Source organism: Exophiala mesophila (assembly GCF_000836275.1).
Source record: "Exophiala mesophila strain CBS 40295 unplaced genomic scaffold supercont1.1, whole genome shotgun sequence".
NCBI lineage: Eukaryota > Fungi > Ascomycota > Eurotiomycetes > Chaetothyriales > Herpotrichiellaceae > Exophiala > Exophiala mesophila.
The window spans coordinates 3,875,402-3,895,681 of record NW_015622504.1 but is presented as its reverse complement, the minus strand read 5'-3'; the positions used below and the strand labels follow the sequence as shown (position 1 = coordinate 3,895,681).

The following is a 20,280-nucleotide window of genomic DNA, read 5'->3' as shown; positions in this document are numbered from 1 at the left end:
CCGACAAGAAGCCGTTGGGCGATCAGTCGATTAAATGCACGTATCTACTGACCAAGCGCGACGATCTCACCCTGGCGGCGTGCCACGAGACCTGGCTAAAGGACCATGGGCCATTCGTGCGCGGGTTTGCGGATGTTTCGAACATGGCCAAATATATTCAGAGCCACACCGTCGCGCCGGAGATCAATGCCAGTATAGTTGAGGAGCGCGGCTTTGCGCCGGCGCTGGACGGGATTACCGAAGTGTGGATAGCTGACCCGTCCGCGAGCCATGATAGCGAGGAGGCGCGCAAGGCCTCCGAGGCGTTGGTGGAGGATGAGCGGCGGTTCGTGGAAATGGGCAAATCTCGCTGCTTCATGACCAAGGAGCATGTCATATTTGATTACACGCGAACAAGTGGACAGTTATAATCCGCCATAGTCGCTGATACGGTGAAGCAAAGAAAATCAAATGCACCAGCTGTGATAAGGGCAAAGATTGACCAAGAGACAGCGTACAAACATCAATTGGAGGAGGAGGCATGTGCAGACAAGGCTGAACAATCACTAAGTAAAGTAAGTAGGTATTAGTCTGGTTGGCAGTGACACATTTAAAAGTGGCATGGCGTGCCCGGTCAGGGTGAGTCGCACGTGAGCTGCAAGCAGCTTTTACTCCTCATCTGCTGCCACTTTCCACTTGGGTTGGCCGTGGCGCACACTTTTTTGCAAATGTGGCGCACATCAGCGCGGGGTTCTTGATAGGAACCAACCCCAAATCTAGTGGGGAGACCACCAAACAATCACCCCTTAAGGCATAAACCTTTACCTATAAGCCCGCATAGGGGCTCATTGGCCCTGAAAGTAGTGCCCGATGGCTGGCCAGTGGTCGCCCAATCGTGGCTTTGGTGCCTGAGCCGGAGCCACGCCTCTTGGTGGTTTTACAAGATGAGCAGGAAGAACCAGAGTCCATGATCAAGCAAGCTATTTACCGATGACTGAATTTATTGTCTACAGTCCCTCTTGTACAACCTCAAATTTTAGAACTTGATGAGGGTCTCTCGTGGTGACCAGTGACACCCGTAGTGATATTTGGCCGCCTATGCAATTTGTTCAAACACCTACAACTCTCCCCTCTGTTTCCCTACCAATTGGATAATTCCCTTGCGCCACCATCATTGCGAGTACGCAAGTCCCCCGCCAAATGTCTCGGCCCTCTCCAAATCAACTCTAAGTACTCCGAGTCGAGATTCCAGAAGCAGACGAATGCAACTGTACCTGAACAAACTACGCTAATATTGAATGAGACCGGCACTCTTTCAGTCCTTTCTGGTCTGTGAGAGTTTACATCCTCCGTCAACCGTCATGATACAATGCCGTTGAGTCAAGCTCCATTTGTGACATTATCATGGCTCAAGTGGACGCTGTCAGCTTTGGCACAGAACTCAAGGTGCGCTCTCAGATTGCGCCAACTCTTTGAGCTAGAACTGACCACTGACCCGTCAACAGGATGCCTACAAGCCCGTAGACAACTGGGTGAGTAGCTTTCGCAAGATCATACCCTCCTACATTCCCTAACCCTTTCCTCCAAACAGGTCAGCCTCGGAATTGGTTGGCTCACCGAAATCCAAGAGTTTTACCAAGAGCGGTCCGCCATCGAAAAAGAATACAGCCAGAAATTGACTGCGCTGGCGAAAAAATACTATGACAGAAAGGCAAAAAAGTCTAGCAATTTGAGCGTTGGCGACAATCCAGTCTTGACGCCGGGTTCATTGGAAGCTGCCTCGCTGACCACATGGACAACGCAACTGTCCACATTGGAGGCTCGAGCCAACGAGCATGCCAAATTCTCCACAGACCTGATCAGCCAGGTTTCGACACCACTTGAATATAATGCGAGGAAATTGGAAGAACTTCGAAAGAGCCATGCGGAATACCAGGCCAAACTCGTCAAAGAACGAGACTCGTCGTATGGCGACCTCAAGAAACTCAAGGGAAAATATGATACCGTGTGTCAGGAGGTGGAGAATCGCCGAAAGAAAGCAGAGTCATCCTTTGAAAAAGCCAAAGCCCAGAGCTCATACAACCAGCAATTGATGGAAATGAACAATGCCAAAAACACCTATTTGATTGGAATCAACGTCACCAACAAGCTCAAGGAGTGCTACTACCACGAGTATGTCCCGGAACTATTGGACTCATTGCAAGATTTGAACGAAACTCGAGTGTCCAAGTTGAACTCGATCTGGCTGGTGGCTGCCACACTTGAGAACAACACACTCAAACGAAGTGTTGAGCACTTGAACCATCTATCTACCGAGATTCCCCGAAACAATCCCAGTCTTGACAGCAACATGTTTGTTCGACACAATGCGGTTCAATGGCAGGAACCTGCAAATCTCGTGTTTGAGCCGTCCCCTGTCTGGCTTGATGCCGACAACATGATGACTGATGAAACGTCCAAGATCTTCTTGCGCAACATTTTACAAAAGAGCAAACCTTTGATCAACCAGCTCAAAACAGAAGGGGCCGCTAAATGCCGGGAGCTGGAAAATGTGAAGAATTTACGCCAGAACATTCGGGCGGGCAAAGACCGAAGGGATGAGGTTGATTGCGTTCGGTCACAGTTTGCAGTGCAAGAGGCTCTGCACGCCGTTGATCGGAGACGATTGACCGCCGAGGTTGAGATTTCTACCATCACTCAAGTGGTTGGTGACCTCAGCATGTACGGGAAGAGTCACCCGTTCAAGTCAGAGACCTTCAAGATTCCCACCAATTGCGACCTATGTGGCGACCGAATCTGGGGTCTGAGCGCAAAGGGATTCATCTGTACTGATTGTGGCTTCACATGTCATAGCAAGTGTCAGATGAAGGTGCCAGCTGAGTGTCCGGGCGAACAAACCAAGGAAGAGCGGAAGAAGCTCAAAGCAGAGCGGCAGGCGGCAGCTAGCATCGCGGCTGAGACGCCTGTGGTGAACGGCAATAGCAACAACAATCTTCCTCCTCTCACGAGACAAGATACGATGAACAGCCTGTCGTCTGGTTATGCGGCGAGTGCGAGTCGATCAATGTCTGGCAATATTCCGAGAACCAGCACACAAGACGACACGACACCCACAACGAGCTCGCCATTGACAGCAGCACCATCCACCGCTGGAGCGAGTACAGGGGCCACGACAAGAAGGAATCGAATAGTGGCTCCACCTCCGGCGGCATATGTTGGCTCTTCAGGGGCCGCCGCAAACGGAAGCAATCAACCCAGAGGAAGGATGCTGTATCCTTACGAGGCTCGCGATTCGGGAGAAGTATCAGTGTCGGAAGGGGCTGAAGTTAAAATCATCGAACCAGACGGTACGTAAGGTGTTGACAGACACATGGCACAGAACTAATACTGCATTGAACAGATCAAGGCTGGACCAAAATCAGCGTCGGCTTCGGCAAGGAAGGACTCGTACCGACAGCATATCTCGAAGAACTTCCTCCCGCGGCAAGCACTCCCGCACAGGAACGACCACCATCACTGTACTCGAACAACTCGAGTGCGTCACTAGCTTCATCCAACCTAGCATCCAAGAAGAAACAAGGCCCGGCAGTGGCACCACGCAGGGGAGCGAAAAAGGTTAAATACGCAGAAGCATTATATGCATACACAGCTCAAAGCGACGCTGAGTTCGACATGGTGGAAGGAGAGAAGTTTATCTTGGTGAGCATGGGATCAGGAGATGGATGGGCGGATGTGGAAAAGAACGGTGAGGTTCGTAGTGTACCTGCGAATTATATCCAAGAGGTATAGTATAGTATAGAGGGATGATGGATCTGTTCAAACGAGAAGACGTTGAAGTTGATGTTACGAGCGATCAATCGATCAATCAAATGAGCGTATGTACCTATCCATTCACACGGGCATTCCATGGAATACAATACGAATACACATCCCTCATTCATTCAATCATTCACTACACCTGAATCCCCCATCTCTCCCAATTCATCGGCTCCTCCCCTCTCTTTTCCCTATGTAAATCCGTCGCCTTCAGAAGCGGCGCACACCCCGTTCTCAACAACCAACTCCATTTCGTCATAAACCCCTCTGAAACCTCCCACTCCTCCACATTAAACGGATCGCCCCAAACCACAAACCCTCTATTCTCATCACCGACCCGCGACGCACCGATAGATACTTCACTACACCGTTTCGCTTTCGGCCTAGCTTTTGCTTCTATACCCTTCGACTGCCCGGGCCCGGTTTGTCGCCTCACGGGTAAATTCTTCGTTAAAATCCCACCTAGAAAATCATTCAATAAATCACTTTCATCAAACGTGCCCGCATGTCGAATCAGTGAATCGCGTAATCCGCCTAATGGGAAGATGTCCATCCATTCGGCATGTTCGACTTTTTGTTGTAATGGAGTTGGATGGAGGGATGGGGGGAGGCGGTTTGGGCTTGGGAGCGGGGTGATTCGGAAGTAATGGGATTGGAATTCGTCAGAGTTGGTGTCGGTGTTGGTACAGGGTTGGAAGATCGGTGATGTATTGCGAAGTAAGACGAGGATTGTGTTGGCGGCGCGGAGGACGTTGTAGTGGACTAAAGGGATGAGGTGGTCGCGGCTTAGAGGGAAGATGGGTAGATTGGGTTGGTGGTATTTGAATGAGGAGGATTGGAATTGGAAATGTTGGTGGTCAATTGCCAGTTGGCCCAGAAGGAGAATGAATGTTTGTTTGGAATTAGGGGTGTGATGAGGACGAGTCTTTTTGGTCGAGATTATAGTAGTAGTAGTAGTAGTAGTATTACTTTGAGGTAGATTGGATATCTGATGTCCACGACGAATATCGTCGATTTTGGAGAAGAGATGTGTTTGTTTGTCAGGGTCTTTTCGTCGACCTGTTGATGAGGGATATTGGTATCAGATATATGTTCTAGGGGAGGAGGGTTACTATGGAAAGAAGACATAAAACGTACGACGAGCTCTTTGATTCAATCGATTCTGTAATTTTCTTCGTTGTTGTGCATCACTTAATCCAGTCCAGTCGTCTGATTTATCCAATGCCTAGGTAAGAGATGGGGTTAGTTAGTACCTAGGTTGGCGAATATTGCGAGATGAGAGTTGGATACACTCCACGTACCTCTGATAACTGGGGTGGTCGAGAGAGGGGAACAATATCAACATCCATATCTAGATTAGATTCCATGTCGATCGATACTACGAAGCTAACATGGTATCGAATAGGTGGATTGTCTTTGCTCAGGCCGGTTTAGAGAAGGGTTTGAGCATAAGTTGTCGTTGTTCAAACCTAGTACATGTTCTCGTATGTCTCACGATCGGAGGGATTATTAGTCCGGCTCATATTTCGGTGGAGATTCTTGACACGGACGAAGTCGGATAAAGATTTGATATCATGGTTTAAGAATAGGCAGAGGGACAGGAGTGATTATTCTATCAGAACTTCGCATTGTCTTACTTTCTAGGATGGTCTGGATGCTCAAAGTGTCTGAAATGCGCTACATCTCTTTCATGGATGCCTGGCGGAGAGCGTAGAGTGGAGTAGCGCATATCAAAGTCTGCCGTATGCTGACAAGCTAAACCCATTTCGGTTGAACCAGCCATGAAGCGATCCAACCAAGATGAACGAGGCTTTGCACCCCTATACAATTACAACTCGTGGTCTGTTGTGGATTGAAATGGTAGTTTGTGTGGAATTCGTGGTTGAGTGTATATATAGAAGTGAATGGGAGGAAGTAATATCGACCTTTCAACTCCCTTCTCAAGTCCTACATCAATACTACCTATACCGTTGATATGGCACCCAAAACCGTCCTCATCACAGGCTGTTCCGAAGGCGGAATCGGCTATGCCTTGGCCGTTGCTTTCGCCCAGAGACAGTTAAATGTCTTTGCCACCGCTCGAGACCTGACCAAGATGCAATCCCTGAGCAAATATTCCAACATCACCCTTCTAGCATTAGACGTCACAGATCCAATTCAGATTGCAACGGTGGTCGAGCAAGTCAGCACCAAGACTGGCGGTACACTCGACTACCTAGTAAACAACTCTGGAGTATTATACATCATGCCAGCATTGGACTCGGATATCGAAGAGGGCAAAAAGATGTTTGAAGTCAATTTCTGGGCTGTTCTGAGAATGACTCAGGCGTTTAGTCCGTTGTTGGTCGCTGCAAAGGGGACCGTTGTCAATATTGGTTCTCTTTTGGGATACTTGTATAACCCTTACTTGAGTATGAACCTACCAACCATTAACACCACGTTAAGTGTTTCTTGCAACTAATCTTCTGGTGGTCTGATGCAGGTATATACAACGCCAGCAAAACCGCACTGCATGCCTTTGACGAATCGTTGCGACTCGAACTAAAGCCACTCAACGTCAAGGTCTTGACGGTTGTCACGGGGGCGATTGAATCGTCCATCCATGTCAATGCACCGGGTGTCAAGTTGCCGGAGAACAGTCTTTATCGCGCGGTACAGAATAGATTGAATGCGTTGAAGACAGATGAAGTCAAGGTGAAGAGAACGGAAGCACATGTGTATGCGGAAAAGGTGGTCAATGATGTTCTGGGTGGAGCAAGTGGTAAGACGTTCAGAGGTACTTATGCGTCGATTGCGAAGTATGCTACAACGTATCTTCCGACCTTTATTACGGTATGTTATGTTAGATTAAGTTATGCTGTGGAGGGATCTGTCTGTTGGAGAAGAGGGAGATGGCATTCAGGCTGACATGTATATCTATCTACCAGGACTCGCTTTTGACTCAAGATTCGGATCTGGATAAGGTGAGTGTGAGTGTTAAGAATGGGAAGTGAAATGATGGGGGCTTGGAAATGGAAGGGAAGAGGTTGTAAGGAGGAATAAGAGAGAGAGAGATCGTTATTGTTGCTGAGAGGGAGAGTAGTGCAAGTCCAAAGGGACGAGTTGAAATTCAGCGCGTGTTCACCAGCGTATAATATAAAACTAAGGAAATCGAATCACAGACTCCAGATGGACTCCATCCCTTGATAATGCTTCATGGACTTCTAGCCCATCCATCACTACTACTGCTGAACACACTGTCATACCGTCTAGCAGGGGACCAAGTTGTGAAGGCGCGATATGTGAAGCAAAGACAAAGATGAGATATACAAAGGGACTAAAGGAATGATATGGATTGAAGACCATAACAGGACAAGCTCGAAATATTTTCCATTACCTCCTACATTTACCAACCCTCCAGATGTGCCTTGTATGCTTTGCACTCCCAGAGCCAGACCAAGGATACCACAGACCAAAGTAACCACAAACACTGTCTAATCGCAATAAAACCAACGCCAATGCTATGCTGAAGCCGATCCCATTCGTACATACAGGGTAGAATCCGGCAGTCGTAATTAGATGTCATGAGTTAGTTACCCCTTAGCATTATATTTGTCGTTGAAGGCGTTGACAGCTAGAAGACCCAAATGATTAGCAACATGTCCATCTTCCTGGAATTGCACAAAACTCACCAATTGCAATTTGTCGGTATAGCCAATTGCGGCTGCCTTCATCAGCAACAGGAATAAAAGGACCATTGGCCCCCCCTTTGAGGCCAAAGCTCATTCCTGTTCGCTCCTTGCTAATGGTCTGGACATCAGTCAAGCGGACATCCCACTCCATGCGTAACTTCTTGGTCCTGATCATCAAGATCCGGTCATAGGTAATCATCACCATCATATCTCGACCCTCCAGCTCCAAGTGTGCAATGTATTCCTCGTTGAAAAATTTGCCATCGTCGCATGTCTTGAGCCAGAACTGTCCTAATGCTTCTCTTTGTGAAAATGGACGTACGATGCCATCCATGCCAATGAACCTTGAGAGCCGAACTCGGTCAAGACCTTCGGCGTCAAAGACGGTCGTTGTGTTTCGGACGCCCTCCGCCACATTGGATGCAAGGTCAAAAGCACCAATGGCCGGTTTGGTGGCGAGTCCAAGCATACCCTTGCCGACACCTTTGACAAACCCAAATGCACCTTCTTTCTCTGCGCCTTCGAGGGGATGTCGTGCAAGCCCGCCAATGCCACTGGCAACACTTGACGCAAAGGCGTTGCCGCCTGATGTCACACCGTACAAGGCATGTTTTGGTCGATTACGACTCTTGGACATGCGACGTTGATCTTGGAATTCCTTGTCAAGCGTTGCAGCGGCAAGACCCTTGGACATGGATCCAGTGAATTTGGCCATACTGTCGCTAAATCCAAAGACGGATTTCTTCACAAAGCTGCTTGCACCCTTGGCGATCCCGATACCCAACTCTTGAGGTCGGTCTGTCATGACCAAACCTTGGTAAGGTTCATAGAAAATGTCCGCAACTCCAGAACTGACACTGTTGAAGAGACCGACAGGATTACCGAGGAAGTCGGCCGACCCGAGAATGATATGTACTTGTCGCAAGACTTCTTGGGTATAGTGGTTCTGGACGTTGGCCATAAGTGCTGGAATGGAGATGCGGGCATTTTCCAGCATCAAAGCGTTCAGTTTGATTGGCGCATCGTTGACATTGCCGATAGACATGGTCATGACATTGACTAGGAACATGAGAGGACTGTTGACAAAATTGTCCTCGGCGTTGACATGCTCTGTGCGCACAAACGAGAGATCGAGTTGGATGGGCTGGAGGTGTAAGAGTTCAAAATACACATCTTGACCTTGTTGCTCAAGGGTTGGTTCGGGAACATCGAGATCTTCATCACAGAGCTTCCCTTCCTTTTCTTCCGACCATGAGGCACCAGGAACCTTGAGGAAATCGAGCATGGAGAAAATGAAATCTTCATCAAGCTCAATGGTGATCTGTTGTAGAAGGAGAGTGGCATATTTGATGTACAGCACACCATAAGAATCGTCCTTGACTCGAGTGACCATTGTGTGGAAGATTGGATGCGCTTCCATCTCCTTGCCAGTCTTTGGAACCACGCTCGGATATAGCAGAATTGGGAAGATGCCACCATACAATTGGTTGTCAATCTGTATCCATTTGATGGTTGTGTTGATTGTCTGGTAGAGCTTCGAATCACCATACTTGAACTCGATCTCACGGAAAGTAAGATACATAAGTTCCTTCATCTTGGTATTGACCAAGGAGATGCCGATGCCAGCAAGTCGAAGTTCTGCCTTGAAATTGACTTCAGATTCGATCTGTTTGACTTCAAAGCCTTGATTCAAGCTGGTTTGTGATGTAGTGGTTGCATTTGTCTTCTGGCGATATAACGACCTTGATGGTTTGTAGTTGGATAGAACCAGGGTCTGGGTTGGACCGTCCGCCACAATGTTGACATCAATCACCTTCATGGGACTGTTGCGATCATCTGGTGGGAGTTTGATGGGAATCAAGTTGCCAATCTCAGCGAGCTTGACATATCTCTCCTTACCCCTTGAAGTAAGGACAAGCTCCTTATTCTTGGATGCAGGATAGTCCCAGGCGTATGGCATAATGCTTCGTGGTGGTAATTTATAGCGGATGGGTTTCCAACCACTCCCACGGTCTTCCTCCTCATCTTCTGTAATGTTCGGGTTGGCCTGGAAGAACAAGAACTCTGTGTCGCTTTCATTTCTCATAGAAAATGGCCAATGTTTCGTTTCGATGCTGAAATGGAGGAACAATGTTGCACCTTCCAGGATGATTTCAACACGAATCAGTTTCTGCCGCTGGCCATGCTTCGCAAGCTTCACGTGTGTCATGCCGACATTGGACAGATTGAACGGAGATGACCACTGATTGTTGACACCGGGGAAACACAAACAAAGCTGCTTCTCCGGATTCTGTCTCATAAAGTAGACGGGCTGAAGGTCGTTGCTCTTGAGCTTGATGACCTCGGAGGAACCTGGCTCACGTAGTTCCAGGTCTTCGCCGATCTTGTTCTTGAGAACAAATCGAGGTGACATACTGACCACCTTGCTCAAGGTGTACTTGCCCTCCCCTTCGGTGACAGACACCCCCACGTGTAATTCCGATCGACCATTTGCTGAAGGTAACACAACCTCATAAGCACTTCCAATGGCGTCAAAACTCTGTGGTTTGCTCCAAGTCGAGTCACCTATCTTCAACAGCGACCGATTCTTCCGATCGTCGCTGGCATATGAGTAAAGCATTGGTAGGGCTTTGCCTTTTCCGGAGCTAGTTCGTGCGCCATGTGCAGCGGCAGGTCTGGAAGAGCCAAAGAATGCTTTGCTTTGCACGCTCATGTCCAGTCCAGTCTTGTTCAAGAGGACATATGGACTGTAGACCGAAACTCTAAAGGCTCCCCCGCTGTCCTTGATGTTGGTATAGTGAAGTTTCAACCGAAGCATTGCTCCAGATTCATCCTTTATCTGGAGTGTCTTTTCGCGGCGGAAGTCTTCTTGCGTATTGCTGTTGATGATGGCAAAATCGCTGGTCCGGAAAGACGTATCCTCGATGTCGACACTCAATAGAAGTAGGTGAGAGAGTTCAACCACATGTACCGGACTGACACCCCCTTTACGCAGAAAGTTGGTCCAGTCCTTTTTGGTGTTCTTGTCATATATCCGATACCTGAAATCATAAGGCAACAAATTCTGCACCTCGATAGGTGCCGAAACTTGAATACGCATATACGGGTAGGACTTGGTCATCGGATCTTTCTGGTTATACGCCGCATGCATTTGGAAGTAAAATGGTGGCGAATCATCTCGACTTTCCGTCTGACATGTGATTGTTCGAGTAGATCGCTTCAACAGATCCCTCCAGAAAAGACGCTCGTTTGACCAGCCATAGCCGAAACCTTGGTCAGGACGTAAGACGAGCGAATGGACAAAAGCTGCGCCAACTGGGGCAGGCTTGGCCTCTCCAGGAGGGATCTTCTCGATTTTGAGTAAGTGACCATCCTCAGGGCTGTAGACTCCAATTTCGATGGGTATCTGGGTCTTGTTCTCCACCAATAAAGGTGATCGGAATGTGATGTACTTGACGTTGTCCGATCCTAACGTGACCTCGACAAGCAACCGATGCTGAACTCCATCTTTCTTCGGCTTGAGATTGTACAACGTCTCACCCTCACGAATGACGGGAATGCGACTGACACTGTCGAATCCACTGCCCTCGATCTTGACACCTACCAAGCCGGCGTTGCCTTCTGGAGTGAGCTTCTCACGCATGGTTGTGGCATCCTCAAAACGCCACGCATACTCTTCTCCATCACTGAGCTTGGCGGCATTGGCATTGTCGCTCTTCTCATCGGCCCAGACACTGAGGTCGAATCCTGTGTAGTTCCGGATTCGATACGGGGCATCTGCGACTCTTGGCTTGGACAGGATATCCTCCTCGGTGGACAAAAAGTCGAACGACTTGGACGCTAGTGCAATTGTAGCGGACGTGATTGTGAGTTCCATGTTTTTATGTGAGTAGACTTCCATTGACATGACCTCAGGCTGCGTCTGTTTGGACATGTGGAAGCCTAATTTCCAGGGCTCAATCAATGGTTCCCAAGCTGATTTGGAGAAGTTGTAGACATTGATAAATGTGTCGAACTTTGTGTCTGCGGTCATTGCCCCCGACCAGTCTCGCACGTCAACATCGAACTTCTTGACGCTCCAGTCCAGAAGTGGCAGTTCGTGCATATCGCCGATCAGCACAACACGGATGCCGTCGAGTTGTGCAACGAGTTCTTCTCGACTCATGACCACCGACTTCTTTGGCGGGCCTGGCTTTGAACCGGATTTGGAAATTGATTTTCTACGCTGGGATCTTCTTGCCGTTGTAGTCGTACCTCCTCCGATGGACTTGCGTTTTGTGGATGGTGCTTTCGACGAGCCCTTGACCTCTTTGATCTTTCGAGGTTCAGAATCTTCTTGCATCTGGGTTTGCGGCATAGTTGATGATGCCTTGCTAACTATTTGCATAGCCAAGAGGATATCCCGTAGGGAGAGTCTTAGAACGAGTGGCTCAATTCCGATATGAATGGATGTGAGGGATGAGTCTTTGCCTTGAGTGCGGCTGTCCATGGACATTTGAACGCTGAAATCATCCAAGATTCGCAAACGGCTTGTCTCGAATCTGTCCATCCGACATAGGAACATCCCAACTTTTGTGATTTGAAGGGTGGTTGCATTCTGTCGAGAGACGAGGACTTCTCTTGTGCCTAGGACGATGGCTTCGGTATTTGAAATCGCAGGGTTCGCGATGAGGATGATTTGAGCATCCACAATATTAATGCGGAACGAGACATCCATAGAGTTCTCCTCCGGTGAAGGGCTGTCACTTATAGTCAGTTCTCTCTGCTCATCTTGTGGGCTGAGGGGATCGTCCTCGGAAGAGATCTCGGACACATCGGATATGGGCGGCGGCTCATCAGACGCCAAAGCGCTATTCGCAAACGATTGCAAAGCGAAGAGATAGTCGAGGGCGACAATGATCCTAGGGCTGTCGATTGTCAACATGACAATCATCTGGCGTTTCGAACCGCCAGAGATGGAAACACTAGCCATGAACTGCTGTTGGACATCATTGTTGATCAAAGACATGATCTTTCGAAACTTATTCGAGTCTTTCGTTCGACTGTCGCGAATAGTGAAGGAATGAATGAGGAGCTCAGACTCGAGTGCGCCATCACTAACCATCCGTAGTTTGACGTTTGTCTCGTTGAGAGAGAATTTTGAGATGCTTGCACTTTCAAATGAATCCAGAGGTTCGTCATCTTTTGCTAGGATCAGCTCCAGACTGATCATTGGAGCAGTAAAGACCAGATTTAATTTTGTCCAGTTTTCATCGCTGATCCCAAGTTCGGGTGCTTGATATGAAGGTCGTGAAGTCTGTACTTCTTGGTCTTCCTTTTGACTCAACTGTGCAGGCTCTGTCGTTGATTTAGGGAGCTCCTCGGCGATCGCTTCATCTGATTCGTTTTCAGTTGCGAAAGCGGCTGGAATGGTTTTGGATAACTCCATCAAAAGTTTGATTTGACTTTGCGACACTTTCAAATTGATGGGCGAGATCCCTCCTTCAATCTCGAGATCTGGCCTTTCAAGACCGGATTGATGCTCAAGATACTTGATTTTAAAATCAAGGTCAACAGTATCAATCATCTCCAGTTCCTGTGACTCTCCATCCTCGTAATTGAATTCGGATGTGAGACGGATATTGCGAATACCGGCCGACAGCTTGTTGATCATTGGTCCGCCCTTCTGGCCTTGTAGACCGACAAACTTGTTTTTTGCATAGATTTCGCCTAGATAGGCCGTGAGCAAGTCTCGTGGGCGATCATCCACCATAGCTCGTGGGAAAACCACAATAGGTGTCTTGATGACAATGTCAAAGTGCATTTTTTGCGCGCTTTGCTGGACTTGGTTCGCTTGATTTGCAGCAGCTTGTCGAGCAGCATTGAAAATGGCCTGCATCTTGCCAAATTTGACCCCAAATTCCATGATCTTTCTGAATGGTTCTTCAAGAAAGTTCACCTTGATTGAGCCGGAGCGCAAAAAGATACCCGAGTCGTAGCCAGGATAGTTCTGTTTCGAAGAGTCGTAAGTTTGGTACTTGAAATCGGCAAGATCGTCCCCTTCAATGGCAATCAAGCGACGGAGTGACGAATCTTCTGGTGCGCCTTGATTGACATCATCAACAAGGGATAAGCTGCCCAGACGTGCCTTGACTTGCATCGTGCCGGCATCTAGAAAGACACCGACATCACCAGAGTTCAGAGATAAAGTAGCGAGGCGGACGCCGTCATTGTTGAGAATGAGAGCGATACTTTTCAATGCCGCCTTGATACGTATTTTGTCAGTTTGCTGCGGTGCTGGGGCTGCAAGTTCAGCCGAGTCCTTGCTTTGTTCGATTTGCTTCTCATCTTGACTTGGCGATTTATCGCCAGGGCCAGCAAATGTTGTGAGTACAAAGTCAAGCAAGGTCAGCAACGTTCTCCGCGTTACAATGACATTGATGGTAGACACAGAAACATCGAGATTGGTAGCGATGCCCTCGTATGTCGATTCGAACTCGGGGGACTGCGGGTTGACCTTGACAAACTTGATATTGAAGAGGTCTTTCCCTTCCTCGGCTTTGAATCCTTTAGACGAGATAATCTGCTTAAACTCCGGGAGAGGTTCATCCTCTATATGATCGTCGACTGTCAGAGAGCGGAGAATGACTTCTGCAGCCATGTCATACGGTCGAAGGTAAAAGTCGAAGAAGAAGTGCTCGGCCACGAGTTCGACGAGCAATTGATCAGGCTTCTTGTCCTCGGGATCAGCCTTGTACAGAGAGGCTTGCAGCTTTTCGACCGTAAATTTGATCTCAAATGTTCGCTGATGAATGTTTGCGGGAGTCTCTGGCTTGTCAGTCTTGCTGTCGGCTGGCGCATCTTCGGAATCGGATTCATGATCGATGACAGGAATGTCCTTGGCTTCGAGTAAGGCTACTGACTTTCTCTTCGCTTTGGTGTCTTCGACAGTCTTGCTGGTTTGTTCGGTCGATTCGTCGGAGACGACTTGAGTATTCGAATCGTTAAACTTGGGAATGGCAACATCGATCAGCCTCATCAGGTTTTTGTACTTTCGGTCTGAGATTGACGCATGAAGCACTGGCATTGAGCCGGAAATTCGGATTTTCGTAATGCTTGGGTCCTTGGGTAGGATGGAGTTCTCAATGAGGAAGTCCATGTTGATGCGGTCAACAATATGCATATTCTTTGTATCATCTTGAACCTCGAGCTGGGCTCGTGTGGCTTCAATACCAGGTCCAATGAGTACTTGAGTCGAACTCAGATTCAGGTGGAACTTGTCGTACATCAGACCCTCAAGCTGTTGAAAATCTTCTTTGGTATATTGCTGCTTCCGTTTGGAGTGCATCTCTTGCATGGTTTCCTTATTCACCAGCTCGCTTTTCAGGCTGACATGGCCAGCGTCAAGTATCATACAAAGAGTGCTCTCCTGTGTGATACTTTCAGGAATGATGAAGATGGGAGCTTGTATGTCGATGTTGGCATTGATGGTCTTGTGTTCTTCGAGAGCAAATTCGAGGCCGGCTCTGGTTTGTTGTCGAATTTCATCGACTGTCGCTCCCGCAGTTTCCAGGAGTGCCCCAATCGACTCCATCTGTCTTTCAGGAGGCTTGAAAAACTTGGCGATTTCGACCACAAACTTGGGATTGTGGATGAACTCGAGACTTTTGAGCTTCAGCATGACCTTTGTATCGGCACTTTCATCAAGTGGATGGTTCTCAAAGACGAGATGAAACAAGTTGTCTGCTGAAGGCGGCTGGTCTTGTGGGCCATCTTCATCATCTGAGGATTCGTCGTCCAAGCTCCCTGGCTCTTCTTCCTTGACATCGTCTTTGTCCTGCTCCTTGACACCTTTGACTCGGACGATCTGAGGAAATAAGCTACCTTCGGTTGTGCCATCATAAACGCGGAAACCTCCAAGACCGAGGTCGGCGAGAAAGGAGTCCGGCCTTTGAAGAGCTTTGGCAGTGAAGTTATCGAAGACCAATTTGAGGACTTCGTTTGCTTTCCCGTGTGGGTCGCGTTTGAGGGTGAAGCTGCCAGTGCGGAGACTCGATTCGACTTGAAGCTTGATGGTTTCCCGTGGAAGATCGACACTGTCGGCGATTGCTTTCTTTTCGTCCCAATCGATGGCCTTGTACAATTCCTTGCGCTGTTCTTCGGTCATGCCTGACTCGCCATCTTCTGGTGTTGTCTCGGTCTTGGAGCCCCAGATCCATGCAGACCACGTCTGTTTCTGAGCAGGCTTGGGGGCGCCGATATTCTCCTTTCGAAGCTGGCTCCGAGCTAGGGACCTCCAAAAGCGCAGGTCTTCATACGTAAGCTTAAATTCAAGATCTGAAAGCTCTTTGGCTTCTTGGTCTGTGAGAGGCTGTTCTTTCTTTTTCTTCTTGAAGAGCTCAATATATCTCAGCCGAGAGTCCCTCCGTTCCCTGAAATAATCCCAGGTCCACCTCCGGTTACGATCGTGAATTTTGTTCAAGACAGCTGAACCAGCAAACTTGAGCCAGGCTCTGGGGTCTTCCTTGGGAGTCTTGTCGGGCTGCTCCTTTTTATACTCTTGATGGCGGACAAAGTAATGCATTAGGTCAACCAGCATAAGAGCGTCGCGATATTGATCTTCGTCGAGGATGAAGCCGAGTTCTTGGAAAAGAAGGCGGGCCTTGATCTTTGGTTTCTCGATTTTGCCAGTTTTGTCCATCTCGATGCCGGCGCGGCCGGAGACAGGTTTGAGGAGGTACTGAGAATTGCCAGTGTTTTCGATGGCCTCTTTAAATTTTGCAATCAATTCGTCCTTGTCAATCTCCTGAGCGGCGGCGCCAACGTCGCCTCCTCTGCCGGTTCCAAACAGTTCGGCATCGCTATTCCAGTACAGTGCAAGAGAGTTGAGGACAGCGAGCTTGTGAGTCGTTCCGGACGTGGATTGGATAAACGTTGGACGCCATTCAGAATCCGTGCTAACTGCGGACATTTCCTTCAAGGTGATACCGACAGCAAATGGATGGCCTGGAGTTGCTATCGAGTCCTCATAACGCAGGTGCACATTCTTGATGCTGACTTGGAGGTTGTCGACGATTGCAGTGACGAGACTCTGGGTAAAGCTCTGGTTCTTTTGCTGTTCCTCAGGGCTCATGGATTCGGTATTGCGTTCCTTGAGCAATTCGGCACTTTCGAGTTTCTCAAGTTTGACAGCAACAGCACGCTTTTCCTCTTCATCATGATCGTACTCATCCTCTTCTTTGGGGGCTGCGAGTAGGAAGACATCCTCAATGTTGACCCTGACTGGTTTGCCTCGGAGGTTAGACCAGGGAATTGATAAGGTTAGCTCTCCAACTCGACCTTCGACAACGTTGATAGGTAAATGTAGTTGATCAAGGGCTTCCCTCCTCAATTCCAAATTCCGGAGCTTGACGTCGCCTGACCAGATGCCGACATTGAGCTGCTTAGGGTCGAAGTTCTTGACGTACATGCCCAGAAAGCGGTTGAGGAGGTTTGCCACCAGTCCTTCCAACATGATGACTGGGGGCCGTTACCCGGGCCAGGGGGTTTCAATTGTGCTTAGACAGGAAGAAACATGTGAAGGCTGAAGACTTTGGGATCAAGGAATGGAATGAAGCTTCGTTGTCGACACGTTGGCGATAAGGTATAGAGTTTGGACAATTCGCGTTGAGAAGAATTGACTGATGGTTGATGCGCACAGCCACTTGAGGTTGAAAAAGTAAAGTGTGGCGCGGGGCAATTTGGTGCCGTAGTCGTGGAATGGAAGTGACAGGGCACTTGACGTGTTGACTCAAAGCGAGGAATCAAGGCACCTGCTCAACCACAGAAAGAAGAAGGATTGTGGGAATGAAATACTCCTCAATCAACACAAAAAGAACTCAACTGAACTGAACAGTTTACACGAAATTGCAATGGACAATGATGATGATGAGGTGGAGTGAATAAATGTCTGAGTCTGCCGACTGCCAACTGCCTTCCTACAATTTGCGGGATACATTACGTCAGTGCGCCGAGGTTTGGGTGCGGAGTATAGGGACCTCTGACGCAGAAAGGTGTCCACAACCAAAGGCAGGAGCAGGATGTCGCTAGCAAGCGACGGTCGCACTTGCCATTTCTTCTTGGTGGAGGTGCCCCCGGCTGCAGCCTCAGTGGCAACCCGCTTCTCATGCCCAAGATCCCACTTATAGGCGCCCTAAGCATTTCCATAAGTGTAAAGGACCCGTGTCTACGGGCTCTTCTCGCCTGGAACTCCGCGCCAATTGCCCCATAGTTACGACATCATCAACTTTCCGTGTCCACGCGCCTTGTAGAGTGGTTCGCGGGTACATTCATTGATTTGCCTCCGTCTCCAACAACCTCACATCATACACTGGCTTCTCTGGTATTTGTCTTCTTTCCTACTCTCCACCAAGATCTTCTTCTGCTTGCCATCCTCCCTCCTTCTCGTCGCTATTGCGATGCGGCGGCGACGACCCTAGCCAGCAATGGGGATTCGAATCACCACCTGGAATGTCAATGGCATCCGCAATCCTTTCGGATACCAACCATGGCGAGACAAAAGAACTTTTGATGCTATGTTTGACATTCTCGAGGCCGACATTGTCGTCTTTCAAGAAACCAAAATCCAGAGAAAGGATCTTCGAGATGACATGGTCCTCGTCCCTGGGTGGGACAACTACTGGAGTCTCCCAAAACACAAGAAAGGTATGGCTGCACTGTTTATATCTTGTCACTACCACTGATATTGTAAGGCTACTCTGGAGTCGTCATCTACACTCGTTCTGCCACGTGTGCCCCGATTCGAGCAGAAGAAGGCATCACTGGAATCCTCACTCCTCCCAATTCCTCAACCAGTTTTCGAGACTTGCCCGACGACGAACAAATCGGTGGCTATCCGAATGCCGATCAACTTTCCCAGGCTGACTTCGACCCCGCGACACTCGATTCCGAGGGGAGATGCGTCATTCTCGAGTTCCCAGCCTTTGTCCTGATTGGTACATACTGTCCCGCAGAAAGAGATGAGACAAGAACACACTTCCGCACCAGCTTTCTTCGAGTTTTGGATTCGAGAATCAGAAATCTGGTCAAAATGGGCAAACGAGTTATCTGGACTGGTGACCTGAATATTTCCCGCGAAGAGATTGACACTGCAGCCGCCGAGGAATCTATGAGGAAGAATGACATAAATCCAATCGAGTGGATCTCGACACCTGCGAGACGAATGTTCAATCAACTACTCGTCGGTGGCAAAGTCCATGGCGAGAGGGACGAGGGCAGGGAGACTCCAATCATGTGGGACATATGCCGGGCTTTCCATCCAGGTCGCAAAGGCATGTACACATGTTGGGAGACCAAAGTCAATGCAAGACCTGGCAACTATGGTGCCAGAATCGACTATGTTGTCTGCACACATGACATGAAGGATTGGTTCAGTGCATCTGATATTCAGGAGGGCCTGATGGGATCTGATCACTGTCCAGTCTATGCTGTCTTCAAGGACAAAGTCATGGTTGGGGAGATCGAGAGACATGTCCTCGACATGGTCAATCCACCTGGCATGTTTGAGAATGGTGTTCGACAGCACGACTGGACCAACAAACATCTTCTTCCCATGTCAGGTAGATTGATCCAAGAATTCGACAAAAGACGCAGTATCCGTGACATGTTTACAAGGCAGCCATCTGGCGTCAAGTCGACAAGCACAATACAAGATACTCCAGAACAAACACCCACCGCAGTCCCCATCACCAACCCTACTGAGTCGCCAAACAAGGCTATGGCTACCAGAGAAGCCAACACAGACTCGAAAAGTTCATTCTCTACGCCTATGCCAAAGCCAGAAGCCATCAATGGCAAACGCCCAGGAGCAGCTCCCACTCCTGCCCCTCCCAAGAGAACCAAGACGGGTTCGCAGACACCTGTGAACGGAGTCAACAAAGGCCAGAAAAGTCTCAAAGGCTTCTTCACCGCCAAACCCCCAATACCATCCGCCCAAGCGACGGCTTCTCCAGCGGTCAACGACGCAGTCATTGCTGACGAGTCTGACATTCCTCAACCACCTCCCTCTAGCACCAAATCCCTCGACCTATCACCCACAAAATCCGACACATTCATCATGGATGAAGCTACTTCATTTGAGACCAAGAAAACATGGGGCAAGTTATTTGCCAAGCCAGTCGCACCAAAATGTGACCATGGCGAGGCCTGCAAAACCATGTTGACTAAAAAGCCGGGCGTTAACTGTGGGCGGTCCTTTTGGATGTGCAATCGTCCACTGGGGCCAAGTGGAAACAAGGAGAGAGGAACTGAATGGAGATGCGGCACCTTTATCTGGGCAAGTGATTGGGATGCCCATCTTCCAGATCCAGACTGAGGTGGTGTGCTCATTGTTTCTACATTCCTGACGCAGGACACTGTTCTGCACTGTGATTGGGAGATAGGGATGACTCCCACGTCGTTCACATATGGAAATCCACAGTCTCTTCACCCTCCCGAGAAAAGGCATTTCCAAGGGACGGTTGCCTCTTGGCTCCATGGCCTTGTTCATCACATCGCACCGTGTCTGCGCTGGCCGACTCGAGGGTTGAATCAGTGGCAACGATCCAGCGGATATGAGTGCCACTGACATACCAGCACCATATTGTCCATAGCTGAACACAGACCATGTACATATCTAGCATCTGGTAGCCACGTCCAGGCTGCTGTATATCAATTCAAGTCCCAAGTGCCTACCTTATTCCCATCTCAACATGACACCTATCCATGCTCTGTCTTCCCATACTCCCGCTTCACGGCCTATCCAACTATATACATATAAGTGATCCTCAATCAACGG

The 20,280-nt window shown here is 48.8% G+C and overlaps 4 protein-coding genes across 4 annotated transcripts; 2 read left to right on the top strand and 2 right to left on the bottom strand.

Annotated features, from left to right (window-relative positions):
- Positions 1-1,163: 1,163 nt before the first annotated feature.
- Positions 1,164-3,919, top strand: PV10_01244 (uncharacterized protein). The gene is made up of 4 exons (XM_016365419.1): positions 1,164-1,425; positions 1,485-1,511; positions 1,571-3,326; positions 3,380-3,919. Exons 1-4 carry the CDS (start codon positions 1,384-1,386, stop codon positions 3,766-3,768), a joined length of 2,214 nt encoding a protein of 737 aa, XP_016229068.1. The 5' UTR covers positions 1,164-1,383; the 3' UTR covers positions 3,769-3,919.
- On the bottom strand, positions 3,863-5,325 carry PV10_01243 (uncharacterized protein). Its single transcript, XM_016365418.1, has 3 exons — positions 5,097-5,325; positions 4,933-5,020; positions 3,863-4,854 (listed from the first exon to the last, which is right to left on the bottom strand). The coding sequence occupies exons 1-3, from the start codon at positions 5,160-5,162 to the stop codon at positions 3,932-3,934; spliced, it is 1,077 nt and encodes a 358-aa protein (XP_016229067.1). The 5' UTR covers positions 5,163-5,325; the 3' UTR covers positions 3,863-3,931.
- Positions 5,326-7,073: 1,748 nt separating this feature from the next.
- Positions 7,074-17,378, bottom strand: PV10_01242 (uncharacterized protein). Its single transcript, XM_016365417.1, has 2 exons — positions 7,467-17,378; positions 7,074-7,408 (listed from the first exon to the last, which is right to left on the bottom strand). Exons 1-2 carry the CDS (start codon positions 16,957-16,959, stop codon positions 7,368-7,370), a joined length of 9,534 nt encoding a protein of 3,177 aa, XP_016229066.1. The 5' UTR covers positions 16,960-17,378; the 3' UTR covers positions 7,074-7,367.
- A 377-nt stretch (positions 17,379-17,755) lies between these two features.
- On the top strand, positions 17,756-20,181 carry PV10_01241 (exodeoxyribonuclease III). The gene is made up of 2 exons (XM_016365416.1): positions 17,756-18,149; positions 18,197-20,181. The coding sequence occupies exons 1-2, from the start codon at positions 17,930-17,932 to the stop codon at positions 19,816-19,818; spliced, it is 1,842 nt and encodes a 613-aa protein (XP_016229065.1). The 5' UTR covers positions 17,756-17,929; the 3' UTR covers positions 19,819-20,181.
- Positions 20,182-20,280: the final 99 nt, after the last annotated feature.